At 40.0% G+C, this 24,647-nt stretch overlaps 1 protein-coding gene and 1 pseudogene across 1 annotated transcript; both read right to left on the bottom strand.

Annotated features, from left to right (window-relative positions):
- Positions 1-957: 957 nt before the first annotated feature.
- Positions 958-5,254, bottom strand: LOC141021608 (uncharacterized; annotated as a pseudogene).
- Positions 5,255-7,963: 2,709 nt separating this feature from the next.
- On the bottom strand, positions 7,964-11,633 carry LOC109775586 (cytochrome P450 98A1). Its single transcript, XM_020334315.4, has 4 exons — positions 11,473-11,633; positions 10,930-11,279; positions 9,837-10,231; positions 7,964-8,686 (listed from the first exon to the last, which is right to left on the bottom strand). The coding sequence occupies exons 1-4, from the start codon at positions 11,631-11,633 to the stop codon at positions 8,039-8,041; spliced, it is 1,554 nt and encodes a 517-aa protein (XP_020189904.3). The 3' UTR covers positions 7,964-8,038.
- Positions 11,634-24,647: the final 13,014 nt, after the last annotated feature.

Raw genomic sequence — 24,647 nt, 5'->3', positions numbered from 1 at the left:
ATCAAAAAGTTCAATAAGGTCTTGCAGTCTTGAAAAAGTAAATGAATGCTCACAAAGAGCCAATAAAAACGGCCACAAAAGCCACAACCGACTGGCACAAAAAAGATAGGAAAACTAATTGCCTATCCTATTACATGACCGTCATCCAAACCGATTGAATATATCCCGTGCTACCATCTCCCACCGGATAGATCTAGTAACCAAACGCTCCCTGGCCTCCGTCGGAGTGAGTAGCGACCACATACGGATCAAAGCGGTGGCCCGGAAGATAACCTGCAAAAAATGAATATTTGATGTTCTGTTAAAGATGAAATCATGTCTGCAATTCCACACAGCCCACAATAAAGCACATACTCCTACGCAAATGTGGCACGCCGTTTCGAACTCTATCCCGTTAAGCCACGTTCCAAATAACGAGCTGACATAGCTCGGAGGAGTAATATTAAAAGCTATGTGCACCGTTCACCATAGAACCTTAGCCAACGGGCAATCCAGAAAGAGGTGTTTGATAGTTTCATCCCGATCACAGAAGCTACACCTAGTAGGTCCTGTCCAGTTATGCTTTGCCAGATTGTCTTTAGTTAAGATGACTTGTTTATGTACAAACCACATAAACACTTTGATTTTCAACGGAACCTTGACTTACCAGACATATTTGGAAATAGGAATGGAGCTAGAATTGATAACATCAAGATACATTGATTTAACTGTAAACTCTCTAGTCCTAGTAAGGTTCCAGCGCAACTTATCGGGTTGTTGAGACAGCTGAACCTCCACCAGTCTACTCACTAAATGAAGCCACGCTTCCCAACGATTGCCAACTATCGTCCTTCTGAATTGAATATTAAGGGGGACAGACTGGAGTACTGTTGCAACGTAAGCCTCGCGTCGTTGAACAATACTATAAAGAGATGGGTATTGAAGCGCAAGGGGTGTCTCTCCTAGCCAAGTATCCTCCTAGAATCGCGTGCTAGCGCCATTTCCAACAATAAACTTTGTCCTCTTGAAAAAGGCTGCTTTAACTCTCACGAGCCCTTTCCAAAAAGGCGAATCCAGCGACCTCGCTGTCACCTGGGACAATGTTTTGGATTGGAGATACAGATAACTTATACAACCACTTACTGAGAAGACATCTGTTCTTGACTTCAAGGTTTTCAATCCCAAGACCCCCTTGGTCTTTTGGTCGACAAATGATATCCCATTTGGCAAGTTGTACTTTCTTTTTAGCTCATCACTCTGCCAGAAGAAACGGGATCGATAGAAATCCAGCCTTTTCCTTACTCCAACTGGAACCTCGAAAAAAGATAAGAGAAACATAGGCATACTCGTGAGAACCGAATTAATAAGAATTAATCGGCCTCCATATGACATGAGCTTGCCCTTCCAGCAACTCAGTTTCTTCTCAAATCGATCCTCGATACACTTCCATTCTCTGTTTGTCAGCTTATGATGGTGAATTGGTATACCTAAATACGTAAAAGGTAAAGTCCCCAATTCGCATCCAAACAATTGCATATAAGCCTCTTGTTCGTCTTTGGCTCTTCAAAAACAGAACAATTCGCTTTTATGAAAGTTAATCTTTAACCCGGTCAATTGTTCAAATAAGCATAACACCAGCTTCATATTTCTCGCTTTCGCCAAGTCATGCTCCATAAAGATGATCGTATCATCAGCGTACTGTAGGATAGAAACACCTCCATCCACTAGGTGAGGCACCAGACCACCCACCTGGCCAGCCTCCTTAGCCCTTCCTATTAAAATTGCCAACATATCAACTACAATGTTGAACAAAATAGGAGACATTGGGTCACCTTGTCGCAGACCCTTATGTGTCTGGAAATAATGACCTATGTCGTCATTCACTTTAATTCCAACACTCCCTTTTTGTGTGAAAGATTCTACCTGGCGTCGCCAGGCTTCATCGAAACCTTTCATGCGTAAGGCCTGTTGAAGGAACGACCATTTGACTTTATCGTACACCTTCTCGAAATCCACCTTGAAAACCACCCCATCAAGTTTTTCGTATGGATTTCCTGGAGCGTTTCATGAAGGACGACAACCCCTTCAAGGATGTTTCTGTCCGGCATGAAAGCAGTTTGGGAGTGCTGCACCACAGAGTGCGCAATCTGCGTGAGCCTATTCGTCCCAACCTTGGTGAAAATTTTGAAACTAACATTAAGAAGACAGATTGGCCTGAACTTCTCAATCCTCACAGCCTCTGTTTTCTTAGGAAGCAGGGTTATCGTTCGAAAATTCAGGTGAAATAGCTGAAGCTGCCCAGAGAATAAATCATGGAACATCGGTAACAAATCCCCCTTAATAATATGCCAGCACCTTTTATAAAACTCCGCCGGAAAGCCATCCGGCCCAGGAGCCTTATTATTTTTCATTTGAGAAATAGCTTCAAACACCTCTTTCTCCGAAAATGGGACGGTTAAAATCTCATTCTCATCAGCAGCAAGTTGAGGAACATCCTCAATCCGAGACTCATCCAGGGATACACTATTGTCCTCCGGAGGCCCAAATAACTGCTTGTAGTATTCGTTAATGTAAAGCTTTAAGTTCTCCTGTCCTAAAATCGTCCCTTCATCCTGTTCAAGCTGAAAGATTCTCTTCTTTCTATGCTTGCCATTAGCGATCGTGTGAAAGAATTGAGTGTTTGCGTCCCCCTGGACGACTTTGCGAACCTTAGCCCGCAGCGCCCATTTCAATTCCTCCTCACGGAGAAGCTCTTTCAACCTCATCTCTGCCTCAAGCTTTGCACGAAGCTCCGCGGCTTGAAGAATTGTGGACTCGGCTCTGAGATCCAGGGACTGAATAAGTGTAAGAAGCCTCTCCTTTTCAGCCTTATATATCCCACTAAGATGCTTAGCCCACCCACGCAAGAAACTTCTCAAGTGCCTTATCTTATTCTGCCAGCGCTCAATTGCCGTCCTTCCTCCTGTATCCTTAGCCCATTCCCTGGCTACCAGATCCAAGAGGCCCTCTCGTTCAAAACAAGCCATTTCGAACGAAAAGGAATTTTTGTTTCCCATGCGAGTGGCCTCGCCAGAGTCCACGAACAGAGGCGTGTGGTCGGAAATACCGCGTGAAAGCGCCTGGACCGTAACCAAAGGAAATTTCTGTTCCCATTCGACGCTCGCAAGGACTCAATCCAACTTCCTCAAACGTCGGATTTGGCAAATTATTAGCCCAGGTAAACTTTCTACCCGAAAGCTCTATCTCTCGTAGATCCAAGCTTTCAATAATGGTATTAAACATGAACGACCACCTACCGTCGAAATTATCATTGTTCTTTTCCTCTCTTCTTCTAATTATGTTAAAGTCACCCCCAACCAGGATTGGAAGCTGCTCGGAACCGCAAATGCGAACAAGGTCTGCCAAAAACTCTGGTTTAAGTTCGGGCTGTGCAGCACCATAAACCGCCACTAGAGCCCAATTAAACCCATCATCCTTCGATGTAACCCGGAACTTAACTGCAAATCTCCCATCACGACACTTCGGACTTCGAGCGAATTGCATCTAACTCCAAGTAAGATCCCACCCGATCTTCCTCTCGGAGGCAAGCAATGCCAATCAAAATCGACACCACCCAATAACGTACTAAGAAACTGGGGTGCGAAATTATCTCTACCTGTTTCCGAGAGAGCAATAAAATCCAACCTATGCTCGATAGACGCATCTGCAAGAAACCTTCGTTTAGCCAAGTCTTTCAGACCTCTGCTATTCCAAAAGATTCCTTTCATATTTCATCATGAATTTTTTTAGTAGTACGGATCCTAGCACTCCTACGCACCGCCGATGCAGGATAGATCTTCCGCTTCCACTTACGTTTAGGCTTGTTTTGATCCTCCACCCGGTCCTCACAACCGGGCTCCGTGGACCTAACTACTGCGTCAGCCAAGTATCATTCTCTTCCTCTGACTCAGGATGGGATGGTGCAAGATCCGCACAGAGATTATCGAGTACCCTGAGCTCCAAAGCATCTATCTCAGAATCATTCATAGGTCTAACTGCTGCTAAGTTACGAATCATTTCAATAGCGCGTTCCGCTTCCAAATCCAGCATATCATTAACAGAGTTAGAGATTTCACTATCATTACTCCCTAGTGAAACTCCTAAATGATTTGCATTATTAATAATCTCATCATTAGAAAAATGCAAAATAGAATTAGAGGTGTTGACCGACATACCAGTAGTGGCCTCAATGCCACGAAGCTTGGCCGCCCTAAAGGCACACCGCTGCTGCATGTCATCAACCTCCGGAAGATCCTGGAGACGACAGCTCATCCGTCGGCCCTCAGAAACCGGATCCGGAATCCCTCCAAAAGCAATGACCTCCTCCCGGGAAGCGGTCGTCATCGCCCTCAAATCGAGGCCTAGGGTCACCGGTGCGCCGGAAGCGGGAAGCAAAAGGGCCTCCTGCCCGTGCTCCCCTGCCCTTCCGGACCTCTGGTTGGTGGGCGTGGTGGGCGCCACCGGAGGCGCGGCCACCCTAGTCGCCAGAGGAGAGGAGGGAGTCGAGGCCACCTGCCCCGGACTCCCCCCAGCCTCATCGCCGCAGGTGGAGAAGAGGGAGCCGAGGCCACCTGCCCCGGGCCCCCTCCCAAAGGCACCACCGTCCTCGGCGGCTCCGTCACCGCCAGAGGAGAGGAAGGAGCCGAAGCTACCTGGCTCGAGCCCCCTCCCCTAGGCGTGGCCAACAGCATCGACACCGTCGCCTGAGGTGCGTCAGTAAACAGAGAGGGGGAAAGAGGGGCCTCCTGCCCGAACTCCTCCCCCCTCCCTCGACCAAGGCCGTCACAGGAGCATCGAGCACGGGACTCACAGCAGCATCAAAATCCAGTGCCGGCAGCGAACGCTCCAACACATCATCGGACTCCACCCGCTCACTCCAGAGTTGGGGAGGAGCAGAAGCTGGCTCAAACGACCCAAATCTCAGGGAACTTATAGGAACAGAAGGTGAGGGTGCCGCCCCATCCCCAGACTTCTGAGGAACAGGCGTGGAACCGTTGGCCACCTCTCGTCCAGCCTCATCCACTGGCGCCTCCTTATCGCACGAACTGTCATCTCCCTCGTGCATATCCACATCAGTCCCATTAATGGCCTCAGCAAAAAGTTCGTTATCCTCAAACTCAATGTCAAGGTTAAAAATCTGGCCCTTATACATCCACTTAACCACATCAGGCACAAACTCAATGTCCAGAATACTCACCAGCAATCGGGCCACTCCATGAGCTCGGGTGACGGCCATATCTACTCTCTCCGGTTTCCCGACCAAAATTCCCAAGCTAGCAACGACACGAGCATCCTGCATCGGCTTTGAGGGCGCCCCGGAGAAACGTAACCACACCTGAGTATCTCTACATGTATTTGTCTTATTTATGAGCAAGACGTGTATATATATATATATATATATATATATATATATATATATATATATATATATATATATATATATATATATATATATATATATATATGTGTGTGTGTGTGTGTGTGTGTCGGACGAAATAAATTCCTATGTATGAGCTAGACGTCTATTTATCACGTTGCTCTTTACCTCTTCAAACATTTGTCTTAATTTTATTGTAATGTATACGGCGCTCTTATGGGCCTGCAGAAAGGTTTCTTTTTATTTATTTTCCAATTTGATGTTCATTTTTTTATATTGCTTTTCCGGTTTGAAAAAGGAAATGTAAGAAAATATTACAGCTGCCATAAACTTAAAGAAAGTGATAGTGCATTTAGAAAAAAACTATCAAACGTATTTTCTAAAAATTATCGTTTGTATTAAGAAATTGTAGATGTGTTTTTGCAAAATGTTCGTCATGCATTCAGAAAATAGAAAAAATCTATCTCAAAACAATATTCAACATGTATTTAAAAATTTATTGTGTAAATTTATTCTTACATTTTTACAAACATGTTTGACATGTCTTAACATATTTATAGTATTTATTGTTTTTACACATTCATTTTTAATACACATTGAACAGATTTTAAAAAGATGTACACAATATTTTATAGTACACATTGAACTGATTAAATACACATAATTTTTTATAAAAAGTTCGTGTTTACCTCTTCGAACTACACAATAATAAAAATATAATAAATATTTAAATAGACAAATCACATATTGAAAATTATTGTATTTTTATATAGGAAAAATTTACACATCATAAAAACTAATCTTAACTTAAAAACAGTAAATAATTAATGTAAATGGAAATTGCATAGCAATAGATAGAATTGATCTATTGAAGTTTCGAGCTATAAGTTGTACACGAAGTACTAATTCTCCCGGTGGTTAGCATGCTTGCTATTTATCCTGGAGGTCACAGGTTGGATTTCCACGGAGTGGCCCGGTTTGCTTTTTTCTTTTTAGTAGCAATACAAAGTGATAGCTTTTGCGAGATTTAATTAAAGCCTCAGGGGTTTTCCTAAATAAAAAATACGCGCTCATTTGACCTAGTGCAGGCAACACTCACACCCACTGACGTGTGGGGCAGCCACCAGCCGTCACGCCATGTCACTCTGTGCGTTCGGTTTATTCGGTTTACATGGTTCGGTTTATACGGTTTTTCGGTTTGTACGGTATTAATACTTCGGTAAAGACGGTATGAAATTAAAATACGGTTCGGTTTCGGTATATACCAAATTATTTCGGTAAGGTTTTGGTATATACCATAATAACCAAAGTTGACACGAATTTGAAAATGACGCAATAATAATTTGCAAATTTATGACTCAAAACACATACTGTTTTACACAAATAGTATATAACTATATATATAAGTATATATGCATGCATTGATTCATCTATTGATGGTTATGGACGTGCTTAGCATTTTAAAAAGAGAAAAATAACTATGTTGCAAGAAAAAATTACATGCTTAGTAGTGAATTTGACTCATGTACAAGAAAAATGACAACTTGTATGGTTGTTCATCACAAGAAATATAAAATTATTTTTTACTTCGGTTTATTCGGTTAACCGTTCGGTTTTTTGGTATAAACCATAAAAACCAAAGTTCAAATCAGTATGAAAAGTTCATACCATACCGAAACCAGAAACCATAAAAACCATAAATTTGGTTCGGTTCGGTTTATTTTCGGTATGGTTTTTGGTTCGGTTTTCAAATGCACAGAGTGAACGCCATGCGGGCAGCACATACAGCGGCATACGGGCGGAGGCACCGTATATGCACCATGTGACAAGTTATAGCACCACTTTTATGTATTTTACAAATTTAGGCACTAAACTGAGCACAACGGACAAGTTAAGGCACCTATAGTGTATTTAACTCTTTACAATAACATGAGCTCAATCAAGCTCCTTTTTTCAAGGAGGGACAAATCCCCAATGGTGTAACATTCCAGGACAAGACTTGCCTGCGCCCCGCACGTGCGCCCATCCGTGCTCCCGCGTACGTGACTTAATTTGATTGGAACAAAACAAGGCCTAGGCCTACCAAATTAAAATCAGGGGGTGATTAGATTAGGAAGAAAAAAGAAAAAAAACAGCCGTAGGATGAAGTGGGAGCACGGATGAGAGCATGGGAAGGGAGCAGGCAAGCCGGATCCAACATTCCATGCCGCTCCACGCTCCTTACAAAAACATTCCAAGCTGCTCACATCCAAGGTTTTTTTATTTTTTACAAACCAACTGCTAACGGCAAATTTCGCTGCCCCATGAGAAACCCATATACCGAGTAAAACAAATACTAGAACTTCAAAAAAATTAAACTGTCGATGTGTAGTTACATGGATAGCAGTGGTAACTAGGGTCTTCCATATCGAGTCCAACCTTATATATAGGCCGCTGGTTTGACCCTCGGTCATGCGGACCTAACCAGATACAGTTTCTGAATATATTAAGTTCAATAATAATGTATATAAGTGGTACATAATTTTGAATTCAAAATTTTATTTAATTTCACCTGTAATTTGTCTGGTATTTCATGGTTACCATGGTAACCTGGAATCTTGGTCCCCCATGAGAAAAAAAATCATTCAAAATTCAAAACCTTGCTCACATCTCAACCGGGACCCTGTTGTACAACTCCTCCTTGTCCAGGCGCGGCTTGGCGACAGCCTGCAGCGGCGTGCTCATGAACGTGACGATTCCGGGGGACTCCGTCATGTCAACATACTCCGGCATGGTGCCTTCTGGCAGAGACCACTCGAAATGGTGCAGAAGGTGCCCGATCATGGAGGCCACGAGGTTGATACCCAGCTGCGCACCAGGACACACCCTCCGGCCCGCGCCGAAGGGGAGCACCCTGAAGTCACCACCCTTGATGTCAATGCTCTCCTCCAGGAAACGCTCCGGCCTGTACTCCAGCGGGTTGCTCCACACATCGGGATTGCGAGCGATCGCCCACACATTCACCGTGACATCAGCGCCCTTTGGGATGTTGTAGTCGCCGACCTTGACGCTTGCGCTGGCCTTGTGGGGCAGCATGAGCGGCGTTGCCGGGTGCAACCGGAGGGACTCCTTGACGACGGCTAGCAAGTACGGCAGTTTTTGGAAGTCGGTCTCGGACATGACGCGGTCACGGCCGATGACACTGTCCAACTCCTCTTGCAGCTTCTTCTGCACCCTGGGATACCTGACCAGCTCTGCCATTGCCCACTCGACTGATATGACTGTTGTATCCATGCCAGTAGTGATGATGTCCTGAACACAAGGAACAAATCTTGGGGTGGTAAGCACTAAAGAAATCACAAGAGGGCCCCCTCAACGGATTATCAGGGTTCAACTTCAGTACGTAGCAGATATGGTGTACTGCTTTGATGTTGATTTAGCAGTATGAACAAGTTTGACATGTGCAATATACGAATATACGAGGAGGCATCCAGTGACAAAGATTACACTGGTTTACCAGTATGAACAAGTTTGGCATTTGCAAGATAGGAATATAAAGAGGCACAGTCTGATTTTTTTTTGGCTAAATACTATTCCCTCCCTCTCATATTAACTGTCGCTCAGCCGAATGTACCTAGACGTATATCAGTGCTAAATCCATTCGTTTGAGCACAACAATTAACATAGGAAGGAGGAAATAGTTGGTGATGAATTAGTATTTAACAACAAAGCATTGGACGCGGATTTGGTAAACATGGTTTCACGCACACCCCTTATGAATAGTAAATTCAAAAATTAGAAAAAATCAAAAAAATCTGAACTTTTTTTATAATATACATAGTTAACCGGTATACTCGCGTATGAAGTTTCACGAAGAAATCACATCCATGGTAATCTTGGCAAAATTGACAAAATCGAAGCTATATTTAAAAACACTGTTTGATGAATAGTATGGTCCTAATTGTATTTTCTTCACTAAGAATACCATAGGTGTCAATAGATCACGAAACTTCACACGCGATTAGAATGGTTGACTAAGTGTCATACGCCGAAATTTCAAAAAAATAATAATTTATTATTATTATATTTGAATTTACTATTCACATGGGTGCGTGTGGAGCCATGTTCACTTTTGTATTTTTGCAAAGCATTACCTTATTTATAACGAGAAAATAAACATGCATTTTCCAATCCCAGCATCTTACACCAACCTTGAGAGAGTGGCATATCACCAAACGTATAACTAGTAAATTTGGCTAAACTTTCCCTTCTCCCAAAAATCAATCAATGCAATAAACAGGTAGGGAATGCAACATTTATGCAAATAATGGGAGCACTGACAAGGCATTGATATTTTACTGTATTCCACATTAAAAATTAGCACAACTCATCTTATGACACTAAAATCAAAATGTACTGTATGAAGATATATTAATTAAATATAAAGGGGCATCCATCGTACCCATAGAAGTCCGAAAACTGTGTCATCACTAAGGTCATACTGTTCTCTGAGAGTCAACAGTGCATGCACGAAATGATGCTTTCCACCACTTTCCTTAAGGGCCTTCGCATGCTCTTCTATGATCTTCTTGGTCAGGTGATCCCTTCTCTCATTATGGGTCTTGTAAAGCTCCTCATTAAGTGGAAACAGCCATCTCAAGTACCAAACATATTCAGCAATAGAGAGAGATGCACCTATTTTTATCCCGTTGTTGACAATACTGTTCAACTCCTGCCCTTCTTCGTTAATGTCACCATTTGCATTCATGAACCGCTTCCCAAAAACTAGCCGTGTTATATTGTTGAAAGACACCATAGCAAGGTGACTCCTCACAACTAATGGCTTTCCTTCATTACCTAAAAACATTTGAACAATTAATTTACAACTCAACTCAATAGGATATTGCTATGAATCTTATACTATTTTGCTATGAACTTTGCAATTAGAATTGTGTTATTAACAAGGGTAAAAATAGTGTGCTACGACAAAATAGCGCATCCTTTAAAATCTGCTACTATAGCGAATCTATAACGCGCTATAGCGAACAATATATTGTACACTGATTTCATTTAGCAAATCTTGTTGTATTTTGTTGAATGAATCTTATAACATACTGCTATGAATGTTGCAATTAGAATTATGGTATGAATCTTATAAAACGTTGCTATGAATGCTTTTTCTTGTCAGAATCAGTGTGTACAATGCTTTGGCATCCGGCCTTGGCACGACGCTTCGATGGATGGCTCGTATTGTTTGTGGTACTGAAATCGGATCCAAAACGTCACATAACAGTGCTCTTTTTCTTTTTTTGCGGGGTTCTTTTTCTTTTCCATGCAAGCTTGACACTAAGAAAGGTACACAACAGTTAAACATTTTGCTAATCGGGCGAACTCCCATCCCAACACGAGACTAACAGGAGAAAGCAATTCGTCAACCACTCGACGCACCAGTTTATTTGCAGCAGCAACAATAATGCATGGCATAAGTAATGTCAGTGTGCGGAGGTGAAATAGAACATAAAAAAGGTGCGATCTCGGTTGCTTGCTTTGCTTACCGGGGCCGATGGCGGCGCGGTGGACGGACGCGACCATGGCAGTGACCTCGTCCTCCCGGATGGGGCGCAGCGCCTCGAGCCGCTTCTGTGTGAAGAGCTCGAGATTGCACAGCTTGCGCCCCTTGATGTAGTGCGGGCCGTAGTCGGCCCAGACGAGGTCCTGGCCGTTGCGGCTGAAGCGCTGGGTGGAGCGGTTCCGGGTGCGGTTGGCGAGCTGCTGGTCGTGCTCCTTGAGCACCTCCTTGGCCAGCTCCGGCGTGGAGACGACGACGGTGAGGGAGGAGCCGAACCACACGGAGAAGATAGGCCCGTACCGCTCCGCCCACTCCTGGAAACAGCGGCAGCGTAGTGACCGAGAAAATTAAAATTTTCATATGCAAATTCGTAAGTTTCTAACGATTAAAACTTAAACTTCTTATGCATTGGTGCGGGATCCAATTATTAATACCAAACGGATATCGCACCAAACCCTAACATATAAAACCGGATGCCCCAGCCCAGCCACACGCCAGGACTGGGTCCATACCGGACCGACGCACTCACAGAGGCTGTCGCCGCCATATTTCACCAGTCCATCTCCAGAGCAGTAACTGACCCATCGACCTTGCCTGGCCTGCCGTCAACGCCACCACGACACCAGACAATTCCACCATGCTGCACATATCCGTCCACGCACGCCCGTCGCCGAACCTCCGCAGCGCCATGCCACCGGGATCCGCCGTCGGCCTTGCAGTGGATGAGACACCATTCTTCCGCTTGTCCCGTCCAACCAGCACTTGCTCCAAAACGATGTACTCAGGAGGGACAACGACATCAAAGGTACCATCATCGTCCGATCCGGTAGATCCAGATCTAGGGTTTCCCCTGAAGCATCACGAGTGGGGTGCCACGACCTGCAACAACGATGCCTCGAGAAGGGAATGTCGTCATAGATGCCACCATAGTCCACCATGACCGAAGTCGGTGCAATTTTCACAGGAAGTCGCGTCTCCCCAACCTCGCAGCTGACTGAAACTGAATCGGAGCCTCGCCATGGAGACGAGGGCCGCCATCGGCACGCCGGCAGGGAGCCTCCAGCCGCCCCTCACCGGTCCTCCTCGCGCCACCGGCCAGCCAAGGCCATACCGAGATGGATCTGGACAGGACACCAAATCCGCAGCCATCGGAGCCACCCATGCGCACGCAGCCGCCACACTGCTGGCCATGAAGGCTCCCATCGCCGCCGCTTAGCAGGGGCGCCGCCCTGACTGCTGCCCCCGGCCTCCCCACACGAGACGCTGCCTCCGCCTCGCAGGGTCCGGCGACCACCCGCTTAACCTTATTTTTTGTCAAAGACGAGGCGGAGCACGGAGAGCATGGCAAGAACTATAGGCTGCAGCGCCACCATGTGGTGTCATTATGGGGCAAGGAGAGAGAAGACGAGTAATGGCAGCAGATGAGACAACGTCGCGCACGAGCTGCAATACGGAGCACAGGTTGACGAAGCAGTAACCACCACTAGCACCCAGACTCGGTCCAAGACATCTGGGTTTGGGTAACAAATCACATGAACTCAATACAACATACAGGATTCTTATTTGGATCACACTAGTAGAAAACAGGGCTTAGGTCACAGGGCAGTTTTCACATTAGCCCCGGTTCAGTCACGAACCGGGACTAATGTGAGCATTGGTCCCGGTTCGTGAGCCCAGGGAGCCGGCCGGGGCCTCGTGGGCATTGGTCCCGGTTCGTATGGACCATTTGGTCCCGGTTGGTGGTACAAACCGGGACCAATGGGCCACGCTCCTGGCCCACCACCCTTTAGTCCCGGTTCATACCACAAACCGGGACTAAAGGGCTGGTCCTAGTTGCGTCCTGTGTTTAGTCCCACCTCGCTAACCGAAGGGGGCTCACACCAGTTTATAAGCCCGTCCTTCACTGCCTTTTAAAGTGAAAATAGATGCCCTTATACAGGGAATTTCACCTAAATTCACAGTAAACTTCATAGAGATTTATTATGAATTTAGGTTGAATTTTCTCTATAAGCGCATCTATTTTCATTTTTTTATATTTATAAAATAAATAAACCTTAATAAAACTAAATAAACCTTAATAAAATAAAATAAAATAAACTATAGTAACTACAATAAATAAACCTTAATAAATTAAGTAAAAATAGCAGCAGTAAAATAAATAAAAATAGCAGCAGTAAAATAAATAAAAATAAAATGCTTTTGGAAGAGATTGTCCGTTTTGTACACGAAGTGCATCCAGTTTATGCCGTAACCCTCTCAACTTTCTTGCACATGCTATGTGGATGAAATGATGATATCATGCCAACTTTCAACCTTTTCAGAGTTCATTTGAAATGCTTTTCAATTTTAGGGTCTTATAGCTCAAAATAATTAGTAAATGCATGAAAAATAACAAATGAAGTCAGAAAGGATTGAAAAATGATGATGTGGCTTTGAATGGTGCATTTTGAACACACAAAAAGTCAGGAGTTCAAATAAGGTTTAAAAAATGAAATCCCTTTGTAACACACGAGTTTCCGGATGAAAACCTGATACTTTGAAAGAGATTGTCCGTTTTGTACACGAAGTGCATCCAGTTTTTGCCGTAACCCTCTCCACTTTCTTGCACATGCTATGTGGATGAAATGATGATATCATGCCAACTTTCAACCTTTTCAGAGTTCATTTGAACTGCTTTTCAATTTTAGGGTCTTATAGCTCAAAATAATTAGTAAATGCATGAAAAATAACAAATGAAGTCAGAAAGGATTGAAAAATGATGATGTGGCTTTGAATGGTGCATTTTGAACACACAAAAAGTCAGGAGTTCAAATAAGGTTTAAAAAATGAAATCCCTTTGTAACACACGAGTTTCCGGATGAAATCCTGATACTTTGAAAGAGATTGTCCGTTTTGTACACGAAGTGCATCCAGTTTTTGCCGTAACCCTCTCCACTTTCTTGCACATGCTATGTGGATGAAATGATGATATCATGCCAACTTTCAACCTTTTCAGGGTTCATTTGAAATGCTTTTCAATTTTAGGGTCTTATAGCTCAAAATAATTAGTAAATGCATGAAAAATAACAAATGAAGTCAGAAAGGATTGAAAAATGATGATGCGGCTTTGAATGGTGCATTTTGAACACACAAAAAGTCAGGAGTTCAAATAAGGTTTAAAAAATGAAATCCCTTTGTAACACACGAGTTTCCGGATGAAATCCTGATACTTTGAAAGAGATTGTCCGTTTTGTACACGAAGTGCATCCAGTTTTTGCCGTAACCCTCTCCACTTTCTTGCACATGCTATGTGGATGAAATGATGATATCATGCCAACTTTCAACCTTTTCAGAGTTCATTTGAAATGCTTTTCAATTTTAGGGTCTTATAGCTTAAAATAATTAGTAAATGCATGAAAAATAACAAATGAAGTCAGAAAGGATTGAAAAATGATGATGTGGCTTTGAATGGTGCATTTTGAACACACAAAAAGTCAGGAGTTCAAATAAGGTTTAAAAAATGAAATCCCTTTGTAACACACGAGTTTCCGGATGAAATCATGATACTTTGAAAGAGATTGTCCGTTTTGTACACGAAGTGCATCCAGTTTATGCCGTAACCCTCTCAACTTTCTTGCACATGCTATGTGGATGAAATGATGATATCATGCCAACTTTCAACCTTTTCAGAGTTCATTTGAAATGCTTTTCAATTTTAGGGTCTTATATCTCAAAATAATTAGTAAATGCATGAAAAATAACAAATGAAGTCAGAAAGGATTGAAAAATGATGATGTGTCTTTGAATGGTGCATTTTGAACACACAAAAAGTCAGGAGTTCAAATAAGGTTTAAAAAATGAAATCCCTTTGTAACACACGAGTTTCCGGATGAAATCCTGATACTTTGAAAGAGATTGTCCGTTTTGTACAGGAAGTGCATCCAGTTTATGCCGTAACCCTCTCAACTTTCTTGCACATGCTATGTGGATGAAATGATGATATCATGCCAACTTTCAACCTTTTCAGGGTTCATTTGAAATGCTTTTCAATTTTAGGGTCTTATAGCTCAAAATAATTAGTAAATGCATGAACAATAACAAATGAAGTCAGAAAGGATTGAAAAATGATGATGTGGCTTTGAATGGTGCATTTTGAACACACAAAAAGTCAGGAGTTCAAATAAGGTTTAAAAAATGAAATCCCATTCTAACAGACGAGTTTCCGGATGAAATCCCGATACTTTGAAAGAGATTGTCCGTTTTGTACACGAAGTGCATCCAGTTTTTGCCGTAACCCTCTCCACTTTCTTGCACATGCTATGTGGATGAAATGATGATATCATGCCAACTTTCAACCTTTTCAGGGTTCATTTGAAATGCTTTTCAATTTTAGGGTCTTATAGCTCAAAATAATTAGTAAATGCATGAAAAATAACAAATGAAGTCAGAAAGGATTGAAAAATGATGATGTGGCTTTGAATGGTGCATTTTGAACACACAAAAAGTCAGGAGTTCAAATAAGGTTTAAAAAATGAAATCCCTTTGTAACACACGAGTTTCCGGATGAAATCCTGATACTTTGAAAGAGATTGTCCGTTTTGTACAGGAAGTGCATCCAGTTTATGCCGTAACCCTCTCAACTTTCTTGCACATGCTATGTGGATGAAATGATGATATCATGCCAACTTTCAACCTTTTCAGGGTTCATTTGAAATGCTTTTCAATTTTAGGGTCTTATAGCTCAAAATAATTAGTAAATGCATGAAAAATAACAAATGAAGTCAGAAAGGATTGAAAAATGATGATGTGGCTTTGAATGGTGCATTTTGAACACACAAAAAGTCAGGAGTTCAAATAAGGTTTAAAAAATGAAATCCCATTGTAACAGACGAGTTTCCGGATGAAATCCTGATACTTTGAAAGAGATTGTCCGTTTTGTACACGAAGTGCATCCAGTTTTTGCCGTAACCCTCTCCACTTTCTTGCACATGCTATGTGGATGAAATGATGATATCATGCCAACTTTCAACCTTTTCAGGGTTCATTTGAAATGCTTTTCAATTTTAGGGCTTATAGCTCAAAATAATTAGTAAATGCATGAAAAATAACAAATGAAGTCAGAAAGGATTGAAAAATGATGATGTGGCTTTGAATGGTGCATTTTGAACACACAAAAAGTCAGGAGTTCAAATAAGGTTTAAAAAATGAAATCCCATTGTAACAGACGACTTTCCGGATGAAATCCTGATACTTTGAAAGAGATTGTCCGTTTTGTACACGAAGTGCATCCAGTTTTTGCCGTAAACCTCTCCACTTTCTTGCATATGCTATGTGGATGAAATGATGATATCATGCCAACTTTCAACCTTTTCAGGGTTCATTTGAAATGCTTTTCAATTTTAGGGTCTTATAGCTCAAAATAATTAGTAAATGCATGAAAAATCACAAATGAAGTCAGAAAGGATTGAAAAATGATGATGCGGCTTTGAATGGTGCATTTTGAACACACAAAAAGTCAGGAGTTCAAATAAGGTTTAAAAAATGAAATCCCTTTGTAACACACGAGTTTCCGGATGAAATCCTGATACTTTGAAAGAGATTGTCCGTTTTGTACACGAAGTGCATCCAATTTTTGCCGTAACCCTCTCCACTTTCTTGCACATGCTATGTGGATGAAATGATGATATCATGCCAACTTTCAACCTTTTCAGAGTTCATTTGAAATGCTTTTCAATTTTAGGGTCTTATAGCTTAAAATAATTAGTAAATGCATGAAAAATAACAAATGAAGTCAGAAAGGATTGAAAAATGATGATGTGGCATTCAATGGTGCATTTTGAACACACAAAAAGTCAGGAGTTCAAATAAGGTTTAAAAAATGAAATCCCTTTGTAACACACGAGTTTCCGGATGAAATCCTGATACTTTGAAAGAGATTGTCCGTTTTGTACACGAAGTGCATCCAGTTTATGCCGTAACCCTCTCAACTTTCTTGCACATGCTATGTGGATGAAATGATGATATCATGCCAACTTTCAACCTTTTCAGCGTTCATTTGAAATGCTTTTCAATTTTAGGGTCTTATAGCTCAAAATAATTAGTAAATGCATGAAAAATAACAAATGAAGTCAGAAAGGATTGAAAAATGATGATGTGGCTTTGAATGGTGCATTTTGAACACACAAAAAGTCAGGAGTTCAAATAAGGTTTAAAAAATGAAATCCCTTTGTAACACACGAGTTTCCGGATGAAATCCTGATACTTTGAAAGAGATTGTCCGTTTTGTACACGAAGTGCATCCAGTTTTTGCCGTAACCCTCTCAACTTTCTTGCACATGCTATGTGGATGAAATGATGATATCATGCCAACTTTCAACCGTTTCAGAGTTCATTTGAAATGCTTTTCAATTTTAGGGTCTTATAGCTCAAAATAATTAGTAAATGCATGAAAAATAACAAATGAAGTCAGACAGGATTGAAAAATGATGATGTGGCTTTGAATGGTGCATTTTGAACACACAAAAAGTCAGGAGTTCAAATAAGGTTTAAAAAATGAAATCCCATTGTAACAGACGAGTTTCCGGATGAAATCCTGATACTTTGAAAGAGATTGTCCGTTTTGTACACGAAGAGCATCCAGTTTTTGCCGTAACCCTCTCAACTTTCTTGCACATGCTATGTGGATGAAATGATGATATCATGCCAACTTTCAACCGTTTCAGAGTTCATTTGAAATGCTTTTCAATTTTAGGGTCTTATAGCTCAAAATAATTAGCAAATGCATGAAAAATATCAAATGAAGTCAGAAATGATTGAAAAATGATGATGTGGCTTTGAATGGTGCATTTTGAACACACAAAAAGTCAGGAGTTCAAATAAGGTTTAAAAAATGAAATCGCTTTGTAACAGACGAGTTTCCGGATGAAATCCTGATACTTTGAAAGAGATTGTCCGTTTTGTACAGGAAGTGCATCCTGTTTATGCCGTAACCCTCTCAACTTTCTTGCACATGCTATGTGGATGAAATGATGATATCATGCCAACTTTCAACCTTTTCAGAGTTCATTTGAAATGCTTTTCAATTTTAGGGTCTTATAGCTCAAAATAATTAGTAAATGCATGAAAAATAACAAATGAAGTCAGAAAGGATTGAATAATGATGATGTGGCTTTGAATGGTGCATTTTGAACACACAAAAAGTCAGGAGTTCAAATAAGGTTTAAAAAATGAAATCCCTTTGTAACACACGAGTTTCCGGATGAAATCCTGATGCTTTGAAAGAGATTGTCCGTTTTGTACACGAAGTGCATCCAGTTTTTGCCGTAACCCTCTCCACTTTCTTGCACATGCTATGTGGATGAAATGATGATATCATGCCAACTTTCAACCTTTTCAGGGTTCATTTGAAATGCTTTTCAATTTTAGGGCTTATAGCTCAAAATAATTAGTAAATGCATGAAAAATAACAAATGAAGTCAGAAAGGATTGAAAAATGATGATGTGGCTTTGAATGGTGCATTTTGAACACACAAAAAGTCAGGAGTTCAAATAAGGTTTAAAAAATGAAATCCCTTTGTAACAGACGAGTTTCCGGATGAAATCCTGATACTTTGAAAGAGATTGTCCGTTTTGTACACGAAGTGCATCCAGTTTTTGCCGTAAACCTCTCCACTTTCTTGCACATGATATGTGGATGAAATGATGATATCATGCCAACTTTCAACCTTTTCAGGGTTCATTTGAAATGCTTTTCAATTTTAGGGCCTTATAGCTCAAAATAATTAGTAAATGCATGAAAAATCACAAATGAAGTCAGAAAGGATTGAAAAATGATGATGTGGCTTTGAATGGTGCATTTTGAACACACAAAAAGTCAGGAGTTCAAATAAGGTTCAAAAAAAGAAATCCCATTGTAACAGACGAGTTTCCGGATGAAATCCTGATACTTTGAAAGAGATTGTCCGTTTTGTACACGAAGTGCATCCAGTTTTTGCCGTAACCCTCTCCACTTTCTTGCACATGCTATGTGGATGAAATGATGATATCATGCCAACTTTCAACCTTTTCAGAGTTCATTTGAAATGCTTTTCAATTTTAGGGTCTTATAGCTCAAAATAATTATTAAATGCATGAAAAATAACAAATTAAGTCAGAAAGGATTGAAAAATGATGATGTGGCTTTCAATGGTGCATTTTGAACACACAAAAAGTCAGGAGTTCAAATAAGGTTTAAAAAATGAAATCCCTTTGTAACACACGAGTTTCCGGATGAAATCCTGATACTTTGAAAGAGATTGTCCGTTTTGTACACGAAGTGTATCCAGTTTATGCCGTAACCCTCTCAACTTTCTTGCACATGCTATGTGGATGAAATGATGATATCATGCCAACTTTCAACCTTTTCAGCGTTCATTTGAAATGCTTTTCAATTTTAGGGTCTTATAGCTCAAAATAATTAGTAAATGCATGAAAAATAACAAATGAAGTCAGAAAGGATTGAAAAATGATGATGTGGCTTTGAATGGTGCATTTTGAACACACAAAAAGTCAGGAGTTCAAATAAGGTTTAAAAAATGAAATCCCTTTGTAACACACGAGTTTCCGGATGAAATCCTGATACTTTGAAAGAGATTGTCCGTTTTGTACACGAAGTGCATCCAGTTTTTGCCGTAACCCTCTCAACTTTCTTGCACATGCTATGTGGATGAAATGATGATATCATGCCAACTTTCAACCGTTTCAGAGTTCATTTGAAATGCTTTTCAATTTTAGGGTCTTATAGCTCAAAATAATTAGTAAATGCATGAAAAATAACAAATGAAGTCAGACAGGATTGAAAAATGATGATGTGGCTTTGAATGGTGCATTTTGAACACACAAAAAGTCAGGAGTTCAAATAAGGTTTAAAAAATGAAATCCCATTGTAACAGACGAGTTTCCGGATGAAATCCTGATACTTTGAAAGAGATTGTCCGTTTTGTACACGAAGAGCATCCAGTTTTTGCCGTAACCCTCTCAACTTTCTTGCACATGCTATGTGGATGAAATGATGATATCATGCCAACTTTCAACCGTTTCAGAGTTCATTTGAAATGCTTTTCAATTTTAGGGTCTTATAGCTCAAAATAATTAGCAAATGCATGAAAAATATCAAATGAAGTCAGAAATGATAGAAAAATGATGATGTGGCTTTGAATGGTGCATTTTGAACACACAAAAAGTCAGGAGTTCAAATAAGGTTTAAAAAATGAAATCGCTTTGTAACAGACGAGTTTCCGGATGAAATCCTGATACTTTGAAAGAGATTGTCCGTTTTGTACACGAAGTGCATCTAGTTTATGCCGTAACCCTCTCAACTTTCTTGCACATGCTATGTGGATGAAATGATGATATCATGCCAACTTTCAACCGTTTCAGAGTTCATTTGAAATGCTTTTCAATTTTAGGGTCTTATAGCTCAAAATAATTAGTAAATGCATGAAAAATAACAAATGAAGTCAGAAAGGATTGAATAATGATGATGTGGCTTTGAATGGTGCATTTTGAACACACAAAAAGTCAGGAGTTCAAATAAGGTTTAAAAAATGAAATCCCTTTGTAACACACGAGTTTCCGGATGAAATCCTGATGCTTTGAAAGAGATTGTCCGTTTTGTACACGAAGTGCATCCAGTTTTTGCCGTAACCCTCTCCACTTTCTTGCACATGCTATGTGGATGAAATGATGATATCATGCCAACTTTCAACCTTTTCAGAGTTCATTTGAAATGCTTTTCAATTTTAGGGTCTTATAGCTCAAAATAATTATTAAATGCATGAAAAATAACAAATGAAGTCAGAAAGGATTGAATAATGATGATGTGGCTTTCAATGGTGCATTTTGAACACACAAAACGTCAGGAGTTCAAATAAGGTTTAAAAAATGAAATCCCTTTGTAACACACGAGTTTCCGGATGAAATCCTGATGCTTTGAAAGAGATTGTCCGTTTTTTACACGAAGTGCATCCAGTTTTTGCCGTAACCCTCTCCACTTTCTTGCACATGCTATGTGGATGAAATGATGATATCATGCCAACTTTCAACCTTTTCAGCGTTCATTTGAAATGCTTTTCAATTTTAGGGTCTTATAGCTCAAAAAAATTAGTAAATGCATGAAAAATAACAAATGAAGTCAGAAAGGATTGAAAAATGATGATGTGGCTTTGAATGGTGCATTTTGAACACACAAAAAGTCAGGAGTTCAAATAAGGTTTAAAAAATGAAATCCCTTTGTAACACACGAGTTTCCGGATGAAATCCTGATACTTTGAAAGAGATTGTCCGTTTTGTACACGAAGTGCATCCAGTTTTTGCCGTAACCCTCTCCACTTTCTTGCACATGCTATGTGGATGAAATGATGATATCATGCCAACTTTCAACCTTTTCAGAGTTCATTTGAAATGCTTTTCAATTTTAGGGTCTTATAGCTCAAAATAATTAGTAAATGCATGAAAAATAACAAATGAAGTCAGAAAGGATTGAAAAATGATGATGTGGCTTTGAATGGTGCATTTTGAACACACAAAAAGTCAGGAGTTCAAATAAGGTTTAAAAAATGAAATCCCATTGTAACAGACGAGTTTCCGGATGAAATCCTGATACTTTGAAAGAGATTGTCCGTTTTGTACACGAAGTGCATCCAGTTTTTGCCGTAAACCTCTCCACTTTCTTGCACATGCTATGTGGATGAAATGATGATATCATGCCAACTTTCAACCTTTTCAGGGTTCATTTGAAATGCTTTTCAATTTTAGGGTCTTATAGCTCAAAATAATTATTAAATGCATGAAAAATAACAAATGAAGTCAGAAAGGATTGAAAAATGATGATGTGGCTTTGAATGGTGCATTTTGAACACACAAAAAGTCAGGAGTTCAAATAAGGTTTAAAAAATGAAATCCCTTTGTAACACACGAGTTTCCGAATGAAATTCTGATACTTTGAAAGAGATTGTCCGTTTTGTACACGAAGTGCATCCAATTTTTGTCGTAACCCTCTCAACTTTTTTGCACATGCTATGTGGATGAAATGATGATATCATGCCAACTTCCAACCTTTTCAGAGTTCATTTGAAATGCTTTTCAATTTTAGGGTCTTATAGCTCAAAATACTTATTAACTGCATGAAAAATAACAAATGAAGTCAGAAAGGATTGAAAAATGATGATGTGGCTTTGAATGGTGCATTTTGAACACACAAAAAGTCAGGAGTTCAAATAAGGTTTAAAAAATGAAATCCCTTTGTAACACACGAGTTTCCGGATGAAATCCTGATACTTTGAAAGAGATTGTCCGTTTTGTACACGAAGTGCATCCAGTTTATGCCGTAACCCTCTCAACTTTCTTGCACATGCTATGTGGATGAAATGATGATATCATGCCTACTTTCAACCTTTTCAGCGTTCATTTGAAATGCTTTTCAAATTTAGGGTCTTATAGCTCAAAATAATTAGTAAATGCATGAAAAATAACAAATGAAGTCAGAAAGGATTGAAAAATGATGATGTGGCTTTGAATGGTGCATTTTGAACACACAAAAAGTCAGGAGTTCAAATAAGGTTTAAAAAATGAAATCCCTTTGTAACACACGAGTTTCCGGATGAAATCCTGATACTTTGAAAGAGATTGTCCGTTTTGTACACGAAGTGCATCCAGTTTTTGCCGTAACCCTCTCCACTTTCTTGCACATGCTATGTGGATGAAATGATGATATCATGCCAACTTTCAACCGTTTCAGAATTCATTTGAAATGCTTTTCAATTTTAGGGTCTTATAGCTCAAAATAATTAGTAAATGCATGAAAAATAACAAATGAAGTCAGAAAGGATTGAAAAATGATGATGTGGCTTTGAATGGTGCATTTTGAACACACAAAAAGTCAGGAGTTCAAATAAGGTTTAAAAAATGAAATCCCTTTGTAACACACGAGTTTCCGGATGAAATCCTGATACTTTGAAAGAGATTGTCCGTTTTGTACACGTAGTGCATCCAGTTTATGCCGTAACCCTCTCAACTTTCTTGCACATGCTATGTGGATGAAATGATGATATCATGCCAACTTTCAATCTTTTCAGAGTTCATTTGAAATGCTTTTCAATTTTAGGGTCTTATAGCTCAAAATAATTATTAAATGCATGAAAAATAACAAATGAAGTCAGAAAGGATTGAATAATGATGATGTGGCTTTCAATGATGCATTTTGAACACACAAAAAGTCAGGAGTTCAAATACGGTTTAAAAAATGAAATCCCAGTGTAACAGACGAGTTTCCGGATGAAATCCTGATACTTTGAAAGAGATTGTCCGTTTTGTACACGAAGTGCATCCAGTTTTTGCCGTAACCCTCTCCACATTCTTGCACATGCTATGTGGATGAAATGATGATATCATGCCAACTTTCAACCTTTTCAGGGTTCATTTGAAATGCTTTTCAATTTTAGGGTCTTATAGCTCAAAATAATTATTAAATGCATGAAAAATCACAAATGAAGTCAGAAAGGATTGAAAAATGATGATGTGGCTTTGAATGGTGCATTTTGAACACACAAAAAGTCAGGAGTTCAAATAAGGTTTAAAAAATGAAATCCCTTTGTAACACACGAGTTTCCGGATGAAATCCTGATGCTTTGAAAGAGATTGTCCGTTTTGTACACGAAGTGCATCCAGTTTTTGCCGTAACCCTATCCACTTTCTTGCACATGCTATGTGGATGAAATGATGATATCATGCCAACTTTCAACCTTTTCAGAGTTCATTTGAAATGCTTTTCAATTTTAGGGTCTTATAGCTCAAAATAATTAGTAAATGCATGAAAAATAACAAATGAAGTCAGAAAGGATTGAAAAATGATGATGTGGCTTTGAATGGTGCATTTTGAACACACAAAAAGTCAGGAGTTCAAATAAGGTTTAAAAAATGAAATCCCTTTGTAACACACGAGTTTCCGGATGAAATCCTGATGCTTTGAAAGAGATTGTCCGTTTTTTACACGAAGTGCATCCAGTTTTTGTCGTAACCCTCTCCACTTTCTTGCACATGCTATGTGGATGAAATGATGATATCATGCCAACTTTCAACCTTTTCAGAGTTCATTTGAAATGCTTTTCAATTTTAGGGTCTTATAGCTCAAAATAATTAGTAAATGCATGAAAAATAACAAATGAAGTCAGAAAGGATTGAAAAATGATGATGTGGCTTTGAATGGTGCATTTTGAACACACAAAAAGTCAGGAGTTCAAATAAGGTTTAAAAAATGAAATCCCTTTGTAACACACGAGTTTCCGGATGAAATCCTGATGCTTTGAAAGAGATTGTCCGTTTTGTACACGAAGTGCATCCAGTTTTTGCCGTAACCCTCTCCACTTTCTTGCACATGCTATGTGGATGAAATGATGATATCATGCCAACTTTCAACCTTTCAGAGTTCATTTGAAATGCTTTTCAATTTTAGGGTCTTATAGCTCAAAATAATTAGTAAATGCATGAAAAATAACAAATGAAGTCAGAAAGGATTGAAAAATGATGATGTGGCTTTGAATGGTGCATTTTGAACACACAAAAAGTTAGGAGTTCAAATAAGGTTTAAAAAATGAAATCCCTTTGTAACACACGAGTTTCCGGATGAAATCCTGATACTTTGAAAGAGATTGTCCGTTTTGTACACGAAGTGCATCCAGTTTATGCCGT

The sequence above is a fragment of the Aegilops tauschii genome, chromosome 4 (genome assembly GCF_002575655.3).
Source record: "Aegilops tauschii subsp. strangulata cultivar AL8/78 chromosome 4, Aet v6.0, whole genome shotgun sequence".
NCBI lineage: Eukaryota > Viridiplantae > Streptophyta > Magnoliopsida > Poales > Poaceae > Aegilops > Aegilops tauschii.
Note: the sequence above shows the minus strand (reverse complement) of the source record. Positions and strands in the feature narration are given on the sequence as shown.

Coding starts and splice junctions, on each gene's coding strand:
- LOC109775586 (XM_020334315.4), bottom strand. CDS start 11,633: ATGGCGCTGCGGAGGTTCGGCGACGGGCGTGCGTGGACGGATATGTGC. Junction 11,280..11,472: donor ATATGGCGGCGACAGCCTCT/GTGAGTGCGTCG, acceptor ATTTTCTCGGTC/ACTACGCTGCCGCTGTTTCC. Junction 10,232..10,929: donor CCGCGCCGCCATCGGCCCCG/GTAAGCAAAGCA, acceptor AAATGTTTTTAG/GTAATGAAGGAAAGCCATTA.